The sequence below is a fragment of the Sapajus apella genome, unplaced genomic scaffold (assembly GCF_009761245.1).
Source record: "Sapajus apella isolate SASKATOON/1434 unplaced genomic scaffold, GSC_monkey_1.0 scaffold152, whole genome shotgun sequence".
Lineage (NCBI taxonomy): Eukaryota > Metazoa > Chordata > Mammalia > Primates > Cebidae > Sapajus > Sapajus apella.
The window spans coordinates 2,524,871-2,544,015 of record NW_022437092.1 but is presented as its reverse complement, the minus strand read 5'-3'; the positions used below and the strand labels follow the sequence as shown (position 1 = coordinate 2,544,015).

General features: G+C 48.8%; 1 protein-coding gene across 1 annotated transcript; it reads right to left on the bottom strand.

Annotated features, from left to right (window-relative positions):
- Window positions 1-592: 592 nt before the first annotated feature.
- On the bottom strand, window positions 593-12,919 carry CCDC105 (coiled-coil domain containing 105). The gene is made up of 7 exons (XM_032265893.1): window positions 12,249-12,919; window positions 9,880-9,984; window positions 2,903-3,101; window positions 2,310-2,476; window positions 2,118-2,213; window positions 1,911-2,024; window positions 593-994 (listed from the first exon to the last, which is right to left on the bottom strand). The coding sequence occupies exons 1-7, from the start codon at window positions 12,816-12,818 to the stop codon at window positions 743-745; spliced, it is 1,503 nt and encodes a 500-aa protein (XP_032121784.1). The 5' UTR covers window positions 12,819-12,919; the 3' UTR covers window positions 593-742.
- Between the last annotated feature and the right edge of the window lie 6,226 nt (window positions 12,920-19,145).

Genomic DNA, 19,145 nt, shown 5'->3' with positions numbered 1-19,145 from the left:
CATACTACAGGCCTTTCATGCATAAGCTCACCTGTCCTCACAGCCACCACTTCTTTTTCTTTTTTTCTTTTTTTTTTTTTGAGACAGTCTCACTCTTGTCACCCAGGCTGGAGTGCAGTGGTCTATTGCAGCTTACTGCAACCTCCGCCTTCTGGGTTCAAGCGATTCTCCTGTCTCAGCCTCCCTAGTACCTGGGATCACAGGCTCACGGCACCAAACCTGGCTAATTTTTATATTTTTAGTAGAGATGGGGTTTCACCATTTTGGCCAGGCTGGTCTTGAACTCTTGACCTCAGGTGATCCGCCCACCTCAGCCTCCCAAAGTGCTGGGATTACAGGCATGAGCCACTGCGCCCCACCTACAATCACCATTTGAAGTGCGTGCTGTTGTGCTCCGCATTTTACGGGTTGGAAAGACCAAGGCCAGAGAGGGACAGTGACTTGCCCAAGGCTACACAGCTTGAAAACGGGAAGCCAGGATTTAAATCCCAGCCCGCTGGCACCCAAATCCATCCTGTTAACTACCAGGATATGCTGCCCATATCGTGTCCTCGGGTAAGTGGCTGATATACAGTAGGTGCCTAATACATGATAATTATTGTTATTTTTAATTATAATTGTCCTAGAGGGCGCTTGGAGGGAGGGTGCTTCAGGGGAGTGGGAGGGCCATCGGTCTGTGTCTGCTCTCCGAAGTTCCCGCCAGCAACCAACCAGCTGGCTGGGGCGGGGGACGCTGGGGTGACTAAGGGTCGGCGCCGCTTTTGCTGCGCGGCGGCGGCGGCGAGGACGGGTCCCAGTACTTAACCAGGCGCTGCGCCTGCTCGTAGCAAACGCGCGGGTGCCGCTGGCGCAGGCGCAGGCGCACCACGCTGTGGTCCACCTCAAGCCCGACGTTCTTGCAGTTGAGGCCCCAGGTGAGGTTCCTGTGCGTGGCCAGCAGCTCGTCCAGGTTCTTTTCCACATGCGTGATGTGGCGCTGCACCTTGTTGGTGCCCTGGAGAGGGCGCAAGGCACACCCGTGAGCCAGAGCCGAGGGCAGGGAGCTACTTGGGGTGGGCAGGCACACCTGTGCCAGGTGCGAGTGTAAGGAACACAGCTAAGGAGGGGAACACATCTTGGTGGGCCGAGTGTGCCTGAGAAAAAATAAAAACCGAGATAGGGCGTGCGGAGGGAGGGGAATGCATCTTGTCAAGGTGTGTAGGAAGGAGCCTCCTTGGGAGGGGTCCTTAACAACAGCTCAGGGCCAGGCGCGGTGGCTCACGCCTGTAATCCCAGCACTTTGGGAGGTCGAGGGAGGTGGATCACCTGAGGTCAGGAGTTCGAGACCAGTCTGGCCAACATAGCAAAACTCTGTCTCTACTAAAAATACAAAAATTAGCCAGGCGTGGTGGCACGTGCCTGTAGTCCCAGCTACTCGGGAGGCTGAGGCAGGAGAATCGCTTGAACCCAGGAGGCGGCGGTTGCAGCGAGCCGAAATCGCACCACTGCACTCCAACCTGGGTGACAGAGTGAGACTCCATCTCTAATAATAATAACTACAACAACCCGGGTGCTTTGAGGGTATTCTATGCAGACACCATGCTACATGCCTTTCACGCTTGAACTCATCAGTCCTCACCACCACCATTTGAAGTGGGTGCTGACATGCTCCTCATTTTACAGGTTAGGGAGACTAAGGGCAGAGAGGAACAGTGAGGGTGTATGTGAGCGGGAAGGACAGGGGTTGAGGGGACTTATTTGAGCCAGGTGTGGGTACTGAAGCCCCCCTACCCCACTTCGTGGCAGGAGTTGAAGGACAGGCCGACTTGGGTGTGTATGGGGGGGGGGTCTTACCTGATCCAGGTGTGCTTGAAGAAGGAGTCTTACCATTGGCGGGGCTGTGCCTAGAGGGGTATGGGGAAGGAGTTTACCTGTGCGAGGCGCGCAGCCTCGGGGAGTTGGGTGCCCACGTGCCTCTGGTACATGCGAACCAGCGGTCTGTCCAGCTTTTCTCCAGCCTCCACGTGACCTTTCCACAGAGGACCCTGGTGGAATGTGGTGTGCAGAGCATTGAAAAGCAGCCTCTGCCCGCCGACACCCTTGCCTCCATCCCCGAAGCCTCTCACGCTAAAATGTACCTTGATGAGACCGCAGGTGGTGTGCATCTCTTGGCTGTATTTCGTGCACCGGTGGATAGTTCCCCTCATCAGTCCTAATGTCATATTTAATCTTTCCTGCGGGCGGGGTATTGCAGGGGGATCACGCTGGCTCCCAGTCCCCCTCTCCTCTCAGGTCCCACCCTCGCCCACAGCCGCGGGTAATGCGCTCACCTTCAGCTCCAAGGTCTCGCTTGCCTTCTGCGCCAGTGAGGCGCACACGCGGTCGCTTATCTGCAGGTGTTGCTTCCCGACATCCGCCTCGTTTTTTGCCATTTCCACCAAGGTGTCCTTGGACTCGACCAACAACCGCTTGGCTTCGTTTAGCGCGGCGGCGCACGCTGCAAATTGCCCAGGACGCACGTGGGGGCACCAAGCCCTCGGTTCCCAGACCCCCTGTCCCTCTCTCTATTCTCAGGCGGTGGTGGGCCCTGGGCGAGGGGGCTTTATTGAGGGACTGAGAGAAACTCCAGGGGGCGCGAGGGATAGTGTAAGTAGCATCTTGGGTTGATTTCCTTAGAAGCAGAGCCTGAGTGACTGAGTCCTCACGCAAGTGTGGGCAGGAGAACGCAGGGGGGAAAGCTGAGTGACAACACGTGTTCAGCAAGATAAGTTTTCAGCCCTCCCATTCGCTGTAGAGCTATTTCCCAGGAAGGGGACAGCTAAGTGGGCGAGGGGTTGCACTGACAGTCCAGGGGGTCTGGGTGGGCACCAATGCTACCCAGTACAGTGAAGTCCTCCTACCTGGGGTATAGGTGAACTCCTACCTGGGGTATAGGTGCCCACAGGGTCTGGAGGAGGCGTTTTTTGACCCTGCGTGCGTGGGGTGGGGGCCCGGGAGAGGTCCACCCATGAGTGGCGTCCGGCCTGCTCCAGAATCTTGTCCAGAGGCTGGTTCATCAGGTCCACGGCTTGGAGCCGCTCCTTGAAGCAGAAGGCCAGGGTGTCTCGGCAGGAGGCCAGGGTCTGGGTGGGGTAGGGAGGAAGAGAAGGCAGAGTGAACTGGGAGGTTCACTGGATGAAAGTGATTTCTTTGCTTTCATTTGCTGTAGGTTTGAGCCTTATAGTCTATAAAGCATCTCTACCTCTGAATGGAAGCTGACCCTCTGTCTCTTTTTTTTTTTAAGAGACAAAATCTTGCTCTCTCATCCAGGCTGGAGTGCAGTGGTGCCACCATAGTGCACTACAGCCTCAACATCCTGGGCTCAAGTGATCCCCCTGCCTAAGCCTCCTGAGTAGCTGGGATGACAGGTGTAAACCACCATGCTCTGCTATTTTTAAAACTTTTTTTAGAAAAGGGGTCTGACTATGTTGTCCAGGTTGGCCTTTAACTCCTGGCTTCAAGCTATCCTCCTGCTCTGACCTTCTGAAGTGTTGAAATTACAGGCATGAAGCAATGTGCCTAATTTTGTTTGATACTAGTAAAGGCTTTTATTTATGTGTATATATATATATATATATTTATAAGTAAATATGGATATATATATATATATATCCATTCCTTTTGAGACAGTCTCACTCTCTTGTCCATGTTGTATTGCAGTGGTGCAGTCATAACTCACTGCGGCCTGAAACGATCCTCTCGCTTCAGCCTCCTGAAACAGCTAATTTGTATTTTTTATTTTGTTTGTAAAGACAGGATGTCACTATGTTGTCTAGGCTGGGGTCTCAAACTCCTAGGCTCAAGCAATCCTGCCTCAGCCTCCCAAAGTGCTAGGATTACAGTCGTGAGCCACTGTGCCTGACCTGGAAATATTTTTCTATTTAATTCATTTCCCCAATCTTCCAGAGAAATATTTTCTTTCGTGAAATCTTTTTTAGGAGAGGTATGTCTTTGTCTTATGAAAAAATAATTTTTTCTTCCTTTGACTCACATCGAACCATCCCTCAAGGTTTACTTTATTATTTTTACTTAAAGTTTTGTTTTTAATTGAAAAATAGTTGTGTACATTTATGGCATGCAATGTGATGCTTTGATTTGTGCATGCAGTGTGGAAGGATGATAACAAGCTAATTAACATATCCACACCCCACATACCTATCATTTTTTGAAGTAAGATTATTTAAAATCTGTTCTTCTTCACTTAATTTTTCCCAGCTTTATTGAGGTATAATTCACAAATAAAAATTATATTTATTTAAGGTGTACAACTTGATGCTTTGATGTATGAATACACTGTAAAACAAAATCACTGCATTCAGCCCAGGCATGGTGGCTCATGACTATAATCCCAGTACTTTGGGAGGCCAAGGTGGGAGGACCGCTTGAGCCTAGGAGTTCGAGACCAGCCTGGGCCACACGGTGAAACTCTGTCTCTACAAAAAATGCAAAAAAAAAAAATTAGCTAGGCATGGTGATTCACATCTGTGATCCCAGCTACTCAAGAGGCTGAGGTGGGAGGATCACCTGAGCCTGGGAGGTTGAGGCTGCAGTGAACCATGATTGCACCACTGCACTCTGGCCTAGGCAACAGAGTGAGACCCTGTGTCAAAAACAACAACAACCAAACAAAAAACCATGAACGGTACGGTTTCCTCAACAGCCACTACAGATAAACACACGGATGATTTAGTGGTGCTGACAGATATTGCCTCAAATGTGGCTTTTAGAGAAGGAATGCTGTGTTAAGGTTTGGGAACGTGGAAATAGAGTCAAAGGTCAGGCAATTCTGCTTAACATTTTCCCAGGTGATGAGTGTTTACTTGGATGTCAGGTAATCTAGGGAAATTTTACATAAATAAATATATATGTAAACACACACACACACACACACACACACACACACACACACATATATATATATATATATAAATTTTTTTTTTTAGATAGGGTCTCACTCAGTCTCCCAGGCTGGAGTGCAGTGGCATGATCACAGCTCACAGCAGCCTTGACATCCTGGGCTCAAGCAATCCTCCCACCTTAGCCTCCCCCAAGTAGCTGGGACACAGACATGTGCCACCACACTGGCTAATTTTTTTTTTTTTTTTTTTTTTTTTTTTTTTTTGTAGAGACAAGGTTTTACTATGTTGCCAGGCTGGTCTCAAACCCCTGGGCTCAAGTGATTCACCCACCTTGGCCTCTCAAAGTGCTGGAATTAGAGGCATGAGCTGCCGTGCCCAGCTAGGGAAATGTCTTAAGATCACTTTTTTGTTCACAAAGTTGTCTTCTATTTATGGCACTGTGCATAATAACAGGTAAAAATGAGTCTGCTCACTTCCAGACAGATCATGCAATGGTGTGACTTGGCTCACAACCTCCACCTCCCTGGTTCAAAGGATTCTCCTGCTTCGGTCTCTTGAGTAGCTAGGATTACAGCCATGTGCCACCACATCCAGGTAATTTTTTTATTTTTTAGTAGAGACAGGGTTTTGCCATGCTGGCCAGGCTGATCTTGAACTCCTGACCTCAGGTGATTCACCCACCTTGGCTTTCCAAAGTGCTGGGATATGGATTGGTTCTGAGAAGCTGTTTTTCTTCCTCACTTCATTCTTGACCCTTTTCTGTTTTTTGTTTGTTTGTTTGTGTGTTTGTTTGTTTTTAATGAGACAGGGTCTTGCTATGTTGCTCAGGCTGGTCTTAAATTCCTGGACTGAAGTGATCCTCCTGACTCAGCCTCCCAAAGTGTTGAAATTACAGGTGTGAGCCATCACATCTGGCCCCTTTCCAGCTCTTTTTATAGTTCTTGGAAAGAAGCAATTTCCAAGTTGAAGTTCAGCCATCTCCTACCCCCTCACCCGGTTCAGAAGCCTTCAGTGACTCTTTGGGGTGGGGAGAGGGGAGAAGTAAAAGACAGCAACAGCTCCCCTGTGCTGGGTGTCCACTGGTTGGTTTCTGTGCCTAGCTCTGCTCTAGCACCCTGAGAAAGCAGCCTGTTTCATCCATTTCCCCATTGTAATATGGAGAGCTGGCACTCACTAACCCACATCTTGGTCATCCTGTGTCACCGCCTTGATTCTCAACGGGCGCTCATCCCATCCCCACCACTGGCCTTGAAGTCTGCCTTCCTCTGCTCTGATCAATATTAAGAGACTTCTGCTGTTCTCTGAGTACCCCCTCCCTCCAGGCTCTATCTCATCTGGACAGTGCCCCACCCATGTCCAAATCTTACTTCCTCCACAATAAAATGAAACATATTTGTTTGATATTTGCAGTTATTTGAGAATTATATCAAAGCAAGTCATTTGCACAAGTATACACCATTATAAACACTCTTCATCAATATATAAAATATTTCCATCATGTCATACTTTTCTCTGGCTCCCCTTCCCTCTCTCCCTCCCTGACCCCCACCAGTAAGCTGACCTGGAGATCAGTTTTACCTGTTCTAGTCCTTCCTTCATTCATTCATTTATACAGAATCTTGTTCTGTCTTCCAGGCTGGATTGCAGTGGCATGATCCTGGCTCACTGTGGCCCTGAACTCCTGGGTTCAAGAGATCCTCCCACCTCAGCCTCCTAAATAGCTAGGACTACAGGGGCATGCTACCATGCCCAGCTATTTTTTAAAATTTTTTTGTAGAGATGGTATCTTGCTATGTTGCCCAGGCTGGCCTCAAACGCCAGCCTCAAACTTCTGGCCTCAAGCAACCCACTTGGGACTCCCAAAGTGCTGGGATAACAGATGTGAGCCACTGTGCCCAGCTGAGTTTTGCCTGATCTTAAGGAGTTGATAAACTTCTATCCTATGGATGGGTGACCTGTTTTTGTAAGTAAAATGTTGTTGAAACACAGCCATGCCCATTCATGTGCATACTATTTTTCTGGTTGTTTTCACGGCACACTGGCCAAGTTGAGTAGTTATGACAGAAACTGCACGGCACACAAGGCTGAAAGCATTTACTCGCTGTCCCTTGAAGAAAAACCTTGCTGAATCTAAAACTTCATATAAATGGAATCCTACAGTGTGTACACTTTATGTCCAGCTTTTTTCTCTGAATATGACATATTTGGGATTTATTGATTTGTTTAAAAAGTGGACTTAAAAGTCTTTTGTTCATGAATTCAAATAAACCTCTACTGATGCCAGATGTGCCAGGTGGTGGGGATACAGTGACCAGCAAGACAGCTTTCGAGGCTGGGTGTGGCGGCTCATGCTTGTAATCCTAGCATTTTAGGAGGCCAAGGCGGTTAGATCACGAGGTCAGGAGTTCGAGACCAGCCTGGCCAACATGGTGAAACCCTGTCTCTACTAAAAATACAAAAGTTAGCCAAGCGTGGTTTGCTGAGTGTGGGTGCCTGTAATCCCAGCTACTTGGGAGGCTGAGGCAGGAGAATTGCTTGAACCTGGGAGGTGGAGGTTGCAGTGAGCGGAGATTGCGCCACTGCACTCCAGCCTGGGTAACAGAGCAAGACTCCGTCTCAAACAAAAAAAAAAGTGACAGCTGTCCAGTTCAGCACCACGGACAGCATTCCACCAACCCCCTGAGTCTCCGGCCTCGTCCACACCATACACCCCAGCCTGTTTCTTCTTCTCCCCTTCTCCCCACCCCGCAGTCAACACATTCTGACTGAGCTTTGCTACATGAAATATAATTTAGTACTGTATATGCCTTCAAGGTCCAATGCTTGTTTAAATGCAGTCTAGCTGAGGAACCTGCCTGGAGTCAGCATGAGCAAGTTGACACATGCAGATAAGATCCAGTGAACAAGCAAAATAAGTATCTAGAGGAGCATTTACAGCAAGAGAGGTGGGCTTTTTATTTTAGTAAAAATATATATAACGTAACATTTTGCCATTTTAACCTATTAAGTGTACAGTTTACTGGCATTAAGTGTATTAGTGCTCTTGTGCAACCATCCCCTCCAGTAAGCTGACTTGGAGATTAGTTTTACCTGTTCTATTCCTTCCCTCCTTCTTTCATTCATTTACATAGAATCTTTCTCTGTCTTCCAGGCTGGATTGCAATCTATCTCTAGAACTTTTTCACCATCCCAAACAGATCCGTACCCATGAAGTAATTACTCTCCCTTTGTTCTCTGGTGAGAATGAGCCGAGAGAAGGAAATGTGGATGATGCAGGAGATGGGTGGAATGATAGGATTGACAGAGGAAAAATGAAAAAACTTCCCTTTGGTGGTTTTCATGCATTGAGATCACTGTAGAGCAAGGAAGGCACAGGGAGTTGGAGAGTACTGAAGGAAGAGAGGGTATGAAATCACTTGCCCAGGAGGTCAGAAAGTCTTTTTTAGAGACTTAAGGCAAGATCTCTGGGAAAAGTCTAAGTGCCAGTTTGAGGTTTGACTTCATGATTTTAAGTTGAAACAAATCTGATTGGTGGTAAGCATTTTTCTCCAGCAATATTCAGACCAGGTTCTCTCTAGCAGTCCGTCTTTGTCTCTGTCTACATCTGTCCTTTCCCACCTCTCTCTTTTAGAGATAGGGTCTCACCCAAGCTGGAGTGCAGTGGTGTGATCGTGGCTCACTGCAGCCTTGAACTCCTGGGCTCAAGCTATGCTCCTCCCTGAGCCTCCTGAATAGGAACTGAAGGCACATGCAACGTGCTTGGCTAGTTTTATTTTTATTTTTTAATAAATATGGGGCCTTGCTGTGTTGCCCAGGCTGGTCTTGAACTTCCAGCCTCAAACAATCCTCCTGCCTTGGCCTCCCAAACTACCGGGATTACAGGCATGATCCCTTTCCCTCTTTATAGCCCTTCGCTCCCAGGTCCATCCGCAAGGCCTTCTCCCTTCTCTGCCTCAGACATCCTGGAAGGGTATTTCAAGAATCACCAGATTTAAAGGAATACGACAGTGGTCAGAAGATACGCCCTATTCTAGTTCAGCACCACGGACAGCGCTTCACCAGTCTCTTGAGTCTCCTGCCTCGTCCAAACCCCTGTGCCCCTAGCCTGTCCCTTCTTCTCCCCACCTCCCCATCCCCAAGTCAACACATCCTTACTGAGCTTTGCTATGTGAAATATAATTTAGTACTGCCTCTGCCTTCAAGGTCTAATGCCTGTTTAAATGCAGTCTAGCTGAGGAGCTCTCTCTATATAAAAGCAAGGAAAGTTCAACAATAAAAGACTTGACAGTTCAATCTCACAATCGGAAACAAACAATTCCCCAGCCTCTCTTTTCTTTGGATGCCTCTAGAATGCTAAGTCTTCAAGGGCAAGGCTAGTTCTTTCCCAGTCACCACTTTATCCACGATGCAAAGCCCGGCGTCTAGGAAGCAGGTATCAGATTAGCATTTATCAAATGGATGAGTCAAAAGCACCCACAGGTTGTCAGCAAATCCTAACAGGTCCCAAAGGCCCCCTGAAGTCTGGCTGCTCCCCTCCTTCATTTGTGCCCTCATGAAGAAGTTCTCATTGCAAGCACGAAGGATGTATGGAGAGATCAAGTCTGACTGAAGCTGGAGCACATGTTAAGAGTGCAAAGAGCTAGACTCCAGTCACCTGGGCTGAAACCACAGTGCTGCCATTGACGGCTTTGCTTACTAGGTGAGGTCATCTCTCTCTGAGTCTCAATTTCCCCCTCTCTAATGGGGGGATCATAGTTTCTACTTCACAGGAGAGTCTTAAGGAGTGGATTCAATGACTGCACAGGGTATGGTACAGAGTGTGTGTTCACTGTTATTCTGAGACCAACCTTCATCTCCCATGGCCTCACTTTTCCATTTCATGAAGTGAAATGCAGTGAATATGTGGTCAGTGTGGCTTGAAGGAATTGCTATTGTGACAGTCCCCATTAGGCAGCCAGGGACCCCATACCAGCCCCCATAACTGTCCCCAGGCACCCCTAACCTTGAGTAGGACCTCTGATTTTTCCATATCTCTCTCCATTTTCCTCTTCATGCTTTTCAGCTCCTCCTTCTCCCATGTAAGCATACTATCAGCCTTGTCAGGGACCTAGAAAACAAGGAGAGAATCCCTCACATCCTTGGGAAAGTGCTGGGAAGAGATTTCTCTTTCCAGGGTAGTAGAGGGCTTGCCAGCATCATAAACTCTGAGTTTGAAGGATGAAGTTTGAAGGATGAAGGCATGTCTCTCTTTTTGAGAGGGTGTCTCTCTCTTTGAGAAGGTTTGATCCTTTCAGTGGGTTCTCTCACTTGGGGGGGGTCTTGCCCTCTGGAGCATGGTGCTGGGGGCTTCTCTCTTTTACAGATAGGAGCCCAGGGGGCTGAGATGAGGGTGTCTCAAGTTGGGGGAGGGTTCTCACCCCCTGAGGCTGGGAACTAGGCACCACTTCCCCAGTAATGGTCTTATCGCCTCTCCCTGGCTACAGGTGGAGGAATCATATCATAGGGATGATGAGGGTTTACCTTTTTGGAGTCTTAATATTTGGATCTGGGGGCTGGGGGTAGGAATCCCATTCTGTGGGTGGGGTTTAATCTCTCCCCTGGGAGGCTGGAATTTTCGTACTTTTTGGGGTAAGGATTTGGGGTTTCATGTTAGGGGGAGGATTTCACCACTAGAGGTTTCACCCTCTCTCCCTGGACAGGGGCTTAACTTTTGGGTGTGAGGACTGGGAGTCTGAAGTCTCACTCTCGAGGGAGGACTTCTTCCTTTCTCCACAGATGAGGCCTGAGGAGGGATTTTCACTTCTTTAAGCTTGGGGAGCTGGGTCTTATTTCACATACTGGGGGGAGTTTCACCTGGGTTGGGACCTCTCCTCAGCTGCTCTCCTCAGCTGGGAGTTGGGAGTATATTTTCACTAGGACTGGGCATAAGGGTCTCACACCTCTGGAAGGGTCTTACCCTCTGGGCCTGGGATCTGGGTGGATGATTTTATGCCTGGGCTGAGGGCTATGGGTTTTATTTTGGAGGAGATTTTCATGGAGTCTGAATCAGGGACTGCACTCTCCCTCCCTGACTGAGAGATTTGGATATTTTTCTCCTCTGGGACAGGGAAGCTGAGCATCTTGGCTCCTTGGGCAGGGCTCACTCTTTGGGTCTTAGGGACTTAGGCATCTCTCCTTGGGCCTATCTCCGTCATCTTTTTTTTTGTTTGTTTTTGAGTCTCACTGTCTCCCAGGCTGAAGTGTAGTGGCCCTATCACAGATCACTGCAGCCTTGAACTGAGCTCAAACAGTCCTCCTGCCTCAGCCTCCCAAGTAGCTGGGACTAGAGGCATGCACCACCATGCCTGGGTATTGTTTTTTAAACTTTGGTACAGACAGGGACTCACTGTGTTGCTCAGGCTGGCCTCAAACTCCTGGCCTCAAGTAATCCTCCTGCCTTGGCCTCCTGAAGTGCTGGGATTGCAAGCACAAACTACGGCACCTGGCTAATGTCCCTCCAAGTTTTGGAGAGATGGGATGTCACTATGTTGCCCAGGCTGGATTGCAGTTGGCCTGATTATAGCACACTGCAGCCTCAAACTCAGGCTCAAGCAATCCTCCTGCCTCAGCCTCCAAGTAGCTGGGACCATAAGTGCATGCCACCACACTGAACCATTAATTATTATTATTATTATTTTGTAGAGACGGGGGTCTCACTATGTTGCTTAGGCTGGTCTCCAGCTCCTGGCCTCAGGCGATCCTCCTGTCTCCTGCTGAAAAATGCTGGAATTACAGGTGTGCACCACCACACCCAGCTAACTTTTTAAAATTTTTGGTAGAGACAGGTTCTCACTCTGTCACTGAGGCTGGAGCATAGTGGTGTCATCATAGCTCACTTTAGCCTTCAAGGCCTGGCCCTAAGCGATCCTCCCACTTAGGCCTCCCAAAGTGCTGGGATTACAGGCATGAGCTGCTGCACCTGGCCCTCATCTTCTTGCCTGTTATTCACTGGAGTTGGGTGTTTTCTCTGTGGAACGGCTCTTTTCTTTTCTTTTTTTTTTTTGAGCGAGTTTCACTCTTGTTGCCCAGGTTGGAGTGCAATGGTGCGATCTCGGCCCACTGCAACCTGCGCCTCCCGGGTTCAAGCGATTCTTCTACCTCAGCCTCCTAAGTAGCTGAGATTTTACAGGCATGCGCCACCAGGCTAATTTTGTATTTTTAACAGAGACTGGGTTTCACCATGTTGGTCAGGCTGGTCTCGAACTCCAGACCTTAGGTGATCTACCAGCCTCGGCCTCCCAAAGTATGGAAAGGGTTTTTCTGAGGGTGAGCACCGCATAGCGGAGGCCTCTGTCTTTGCAATTAGGCTGGGGTTGAGGGGGAAGGTCCCACCTTCTCAGACTTGGGCCTGTAGCCCCGCAGCTTGACGCTCTGCTGGTTAATAAGCAGACCCTTGCGCACTTCGCTGAGCCTGTGGTCGGTGACCTCGCGCTGGCGCAGCAGCTGTCGCACCCGCCCGTTAATCTGGTGCTGCGCGCGGCCGAGGCGGGCGGCGGTGAGGCGCGCTCCACGCGCGTGCGCGTGCACCATCTCGGCGGTCTGCAGGGCGCGCGCTTGGCGGTGCAGGGGCAGCGGCAGGCGGGCATACCAAGCCGGAGGCTTCATCTTGCCCTTCCAAAGCGTGACGCCCTCGCCGGGTGGCGGCTTCTCCAAGGTGCCGCCGCCTTTGAGCATCTCCACGCGGAAGCGCCAGGGCTGGATGTAGGCGGCGCGGCCGAGGTGGTGCGCCAGGTTCGGGTCCAGCACAGTGTCCTTGGGCTGCCACATGGTCACCGCCTCCTGCCCGCAGCGGTCGGTCAGAATGTGCGCGGCCCTCGCCATGGCCTGAACTTCCTCGCGCCATGCTGGGGCCCCAATGCGGGCGTCCTGGCTGCGATCAGCCGGGGGTGCCAACACGGGCATGGTCCCTGCTTGGTCCCTCGGCCTGCCCTGGGACCCCTACGAGGAGCGGAGGGGACCCCAACAACACGCAACTCTTTCCTGGCCTGTAGAGTGAGTGAACTGAGAGCGCGCCCGTCACCATAGCGATGGGCGCCAGAAGGAAGGTGGAATTCCAGAGGTGGGGGAGGAGTAGGATGGAAGCTTTGCTTTGGAACTTGGCCCAAGCGCGTTGGAATCCTGACTCCTTGAGAAAGATCCCATCATCGGCCGGGTGCGGTGGCTCACGCATGTAATCCCAGCACTTTGGGAGGCCGAGGAGGATGGATCACAAGATCAGGTGTTCAAGACCAGCCTGGCCAAGTAGGAGAAACCCTGTCTCTACTAAAATTAGAAAACAGCCAGGCATGGTGGCAGGAGGCTGTAATTCCAGCTACTGGGGGGCTGAGGCAGAGAATTGCTTGAACCAGGAAGCGGAGGTTGCAGTGAGCCAATATTGTGCCACTACACTCCAGTCTGGGCGTCAGAGTGAGACTCCGTCATGTTACTGGAAGGTAACATATCTATGTGATACATATATATCTATATATATATATTATATACAGTATACATATATGCTACCTAGATAAATGCTATATATATATATATGATATCTAGATAGCATATCTATGAGATATATATATATATATACTCTCTAGATAACATATCTATGTGACCTCTCTAGATAGTATATATACCTATCACCAAAGGTTATCTATCATCACCAAAGGTTGAATACAGTGCTTAGCACTGTGGCTGACAGCCAGTAAGCATTATGTAAGTGTTTACTTTTCATACACACACACACACACACAAACTTGTTTTTTTGAGACAGCGTCTCACTCCAGTTGCCCAGGCTGAAGTGCAGTGGCACAATCTCAGCTCACTGCAACCTCTGCCTCCCAGGCTCAGGTGATTCTACCATCTGGGCCTCCTGAATAGCTGGAATTACAAGTGCCTGCCACCATGCTAATTATTATTAGTAGTAGTAGTAGTAGACACAGGGTTTTGCTGTGCTGCCAGGCTGGTTTTGAACTTTTGGACTCAAGCAATTCTCCCACCTCGACCTCCCAAAATGATGAGATTACAGGGGTGTAATCTATACCACACCTGGCCTCTATACCACATTTTAACATCTAATCATCTGTTGATGGGCACATAAGTTGATTTCATAAACTTCGCTACAGTAAATAGTGCTGCCAGAAACATGTAAGTGTGGGTGTGTTTTTAATATAGTGATTTATTTTCCTTTAGGTATATACCCAGCAGCGGGATTGCCAGACCAAAGGGCAGTTCTATTTTTAGTTCTTCGAGGAATCATCATATTGTTTTATAGGGTCCAGCCCTACAGGGTCCTGTGAGCCCCTCTCTGCTGGTACAGAGACGAGAAACTGGAAATAAAAGACACAAGACATTGAGAAGGAGAAAAGAGAGTTTGGGCTCGGGGGTCCACTGCCAACCAAAGCGCGGAGACCAGCAGTGGCCCCGAGTGCCTGGACACTCTGACTTTTATTGAGTACAAAGCAGGGGGCAGGGAAGGTAGGGTTAGGTAATGGTGGTCAGTGACAGGGTCAGGTCGATCACGTGTCTTGGAGATAGGGGGTCCAGGACTTTCAAGCAGCCGAGGGGAGGAGAAAACCTAATGCATCAGCGCTCTTCACATATTTGTCACAAATGTCAAGGACATTAATTCTTATCTTCTGAGAAAAAGAGAAACCAGGTGCAGAAGCAGGGCGTGAGAGTGGGCATGGAACGGGACCGCTGAAGCACAGCATCACATAGACACAGTTAAGCCCGCAGATGTCCATGGGCTTCCCTGACAGCGTCAGGCCTTGCCACAAGAGCTTGGAGAAGCGGAGTTTTCTCCTAACTCCCCTAGGAAGGAGACGTCTCGGTCATTTTGGACATCTCCTCCCCTAGCTGGCTAAACAGTGGGTACTACTAGATACCACTGGTCCCAGCAGCAAATGACTGTGCTAACCCCATGTTCCCAAGCCTCCATCACCAGAGCTTATCTGGCTCCATCTCTTGCTGGTGGCCCTAAAGAACATAATGGTGGGTCTCCAGCATGGCTGGCCTGGGAGTCGCTGGTTGCCCATCTTATTCCTCCCCATTACTGAATGACCCCTTGGTTGCAAAACCAGGGTCACTCATTCTTTCTTCACTGTCACACATCTCATTGACTCAATATGAAAATATGTGGATGGGCACGGTGGCTCATGCCTGTAATCTCAGCACCTCGGTAAGCTGAGGCAGGAGGATCGCTAAAGGCCAGGAGTTTGAGACCAGCCAGGGAAACATAGCAAGACCCTGTCTCTAAAAAAAAATTTTTTTAAAAACCATACATGGCGGCACATGCCTGTAGTCCTAGCTACTTGGGAGGCTGAGATTGGGAGGATCCCTTGAGCCCAGGAAGTTAAGGCTGCAGTGAGCCATGATTGTGTTACTGTACACCAGCCTAGGTGACAAAGTGTGATCCTGTCTGAAAAAATAAAATAAAAATAAAACATTTATTGATTCTTCCACTTACATTTTCATTTAATAAATATGTGTTGAGTGCTTGCCGTGAACCACCCTCTGTGCTGGGTGCTGGGTGGTGGAATACTACGGTAAATAAGAGAGGCGGCTGGGCGCGGTGGCTCACACCTATAATCTCAGCACTTCGGGAGGCCGAGGTGGGCAGATCACAAGGTCAAGAGATAGAGACCATCCTGGCCAACATGGTGAAACCCGTCTCTGCTAAAAAATTAGCTGGGTGTGGTGGTGCGTGCCTGTAGTCCCAGCTACTCGGGAGGCTGAGGCAGGAGAATTGCTTGAACCCGGGAGGCAGAAGTTGCAGTGAGCCAGGATCGCAACACTGCTCTCCAGCCTGGCGCCTGGTGACAGTGCAAGAGTCTGTTTCCGAAAAAAAAAAAAATACAAAAAATTAGCCAGGCATGGTGGTGCGTGCCTGCAGTCCCAGCTACTTGGGAGGCTGAGGCATAAGAATTGCTTGAACCTGGGAGGCGGCGGAGGTTGCAGTGAGCTGAGATCACACCACTACACTCCAGCATGGGCGACAGCGCGAGACTCCATCTCAAAAAAAAAAAGAAAGGCAAGGTCAATGCCCTCATGAAGCTCACAAGTGAAAAACAAATGTCCATCATTGGTTAGATGGATAAACAAAGTGATTCTCCTGCCTCAGCCTTCCAAGTAGTTGGGATTTTAGGTGCCCACCACCATGCCCAGCTAATTTATTTGTATTTTCAGTACAGACGGAGATTCACTGTGTTGGCCAGGCTAGTCTTGAACTCCTGACCTCAGATGATCCACCTGCTTTGGCCTCCCAAAGTGCTGAGATTACAGGCATAAGCCACTGTGCCCTGCTTTTTTTTTTTTTTTTTTTTTTTAGACAGGGTCTTGTTTTGTCACCCAGGATAGAGTACAGTGGCACCATCATGGCTCACTGCAACCCTGAACTCCTGGGCTTAAACAATCCTCCTGCTTCAGCCTCCTGAGTAGCTGGGACCGCAGGCATGTGCTACCAGGCCTGGCTAATTTTTTAAATTTTTTGTAGAGACAGGGCCTTGATATGTTGCCCAGGCTAGTCTCAAAATCCTGGGCTCAAACAGTCCTCCCAGGTTGGCCTCCCAAGGCTCTGGGATTTTAGGTGTGAGCAACTTCTGTCTGGAAAGAACCACTGATTGCCGGGCTAGGATTAGCTCTCGGCTTCCAGGTGACTTGCCTACGTATGTCTGAACAGAAGTGATGGTGTTCAAAAAATGCTACAGAAACATTGTGTACATAAGCCTGGGACTGGGAAAATTTTTCACTACTCTTCACGCCTTAATACTTCTCTTAAACTAACAAATAACCTATGAAAGCAATGAAATATGAAAAAACATAATGAAATGAATAAGAATTTTATTTGATTTTTTTTGAGACAGAGTCTCACTATGTCACCCAGGCTGAAATGAAGTGACACAGTCTCGGCTCACTGAATCCTTGAACTCCTGGTCTCAAGAGATCCTCTCGCCTCAACCTCCTGAGTAGCTGGAATTACAGGTGCATGTCATCACACCTGACTAATTTTTTTTTTTTTTTTGAGAGATGAGATCTTGCTATGTTGCCCAGGCTGGTTCTTGAACTCCTGGCTTCAAGCCATCCTCCTGCCTCACCCTCTGAAAGTGCTGGGATTTTGACCACGAGCCACAGTGGCGGGCCTCATTTTTTATTTTTACTATCCAGAGAAATCTATTCTGAACTTGCTCTTGATTTCACTCTAACCATTCCACATTCATTCCCCCACCATGCCTCTGTGTGTGTGTGTGTGTGTGTGTGTGTGTGTGTGTACACAATTATAGTTATACATATTTCCTTCCTCCCAATATATTGAAGCCCAAATACTTCTAACTCAGGCCAATAGGGAGTTACATTTTTTTTGTGAAATTAGCTCTCTGATTTTTATTTTTATTTTTATTTATTTATTTATTTATTGAGACAGAGTCTCACTCTGTCACCCAGGCTTGGAGTGCAGTGGCGTAATCTTGGCTCCGCCTCCCGCGTTCAAGCGATTCTCTTGCCTCAGCCTCCTGAACACCTGGGTGCCTGCCACCATACCCTGCTAATTTTTATATTTTTATTAGAGATAGGGTTTCGCTGTGTTGGCGAGGCTGGTCTCGAACTCCTGACCTTGTGATCTGCCCGCCTTGGCCTCCCAAAGTGCTAGGATTACAGGCGTGAACCACTGCACCTGGCAGCTCTCTGATTTTTATAATAAAGAGCAATTTACAGGAATTCCTTTTTGCAACCATCCTTGCTGGGGCCACCTGTTCTATATACAGATTCATGCAATGTAGGGAGCAGAATTCTGCTTTTGGGTAAAATCGAGTGAAATTGCAGAATGGATGAAGAAGAACCTTCTAAAACTTCCAGCCTTTTTTCTTTCTTCTTCTTTTTTTTTTTTTCGGCATTACATGGAGATGCCCTTCGCTGTGAAATCTTGGCAGGTAATTATCAGAGACCCCTTTTTAGGTTCCCCGATGTCTTCCCTTCTGGGGCACCAGGATCTACTTTTAGTAGGTGCCCCTCTTTCTCTTGGAGATAATCACATCAGTTGGTCTCTCGTTCCAGGGGGATATGACCTAGAATCTGTTTTGTCTTTGAGAAATGAGGTCGTTTTCTGGTGGAGGTGTCAGGAGACGGTGGGAAGTCCCAGGCTGAGAGAGGAGGTGCTTTCTGGTTCTTCCCTGTCAGCTCCTGCAAAGGCAGTGATCCTGCTGGTCAATGAGTGACAAGGACCTGTGCCTATGGCTGTACCCCCGATTCGTCTCTTAAAATGGCTCAGGCAGGCCAGGCATGGTGGCTTACGCCTGTAATCCCAGCACTTCGGGAGGCCGAGGCAGATTGATGACATGAGGCAGGAGTTCAAGACCAGCCTGGCCAACATGGTGAAACTCCATCTCTACAAAAATGCAAAAATTAGCTGGGTGTGGTGGTGCATGCCTGTAATCCCAGCTACTGAAGAGGCTGAGGCATGAGAATCACTTGAACCCAGAGAGTGGAGGTTGCAGTGAACTGAGATTGTGCCACTGCGCTCTAGCCTGGGCAACAGAGACTATTTCAAACAACAACAGCACACACACACCCCCCACAAAAAAACAAAAACCAGAAACAAACACACAAAGAAACAAAAATAATGGCTCAGCGACCATCATCGATGTCTTCCCGAAAAGGGCAAATTCCATAGTTTCTTTTCCATCCTGCTCAACTTGACCTCCTGGGAACTTTGAAATTGTCAGTCCCCTGTGACTTGAATCCCCTTATCTGAACTCTTTTACATGTTTTCTTTTTCACCCCTACGTTCTGTTCTTTACTAGCTGGTTGTCTGCCATCCACCCCTCAAATTTTTTTTAAGCTGGGTTAGGCATCTTCAGATGGCCCTGAATGGTCCTCACCTCCTGGTCCTCGTGCCCTGTGTAATCCCTTGAGGATGGGCTGGACCTGATGACTCACTTGTAACCAAAAGGCTATGGCAAACGTGATGGTACCGCTTCTGAGATTAGGCTACAAAGCGATCATGGCTTCTGTTCTGCCCTCTTGCTCCCTTTCTTCCTCCCTCCCTGTCTTTTCTTTCCCTCCCTCCCTGTCTTTTCTTTCCCTCCCTCCCTTCCTCCCTCCCTCTCTTCTACATTTAGGGGATAGAAGTAAAGTTTTGTTACATGGATATACTGTATAGTGGTGAAGTCTGGACTTTTAGTGTATCCATCACCTGAAAGTGTACATTGCACACATTAAGTAGTTTCTTATCCCCCAGTGCCTCTCATCCTCCCA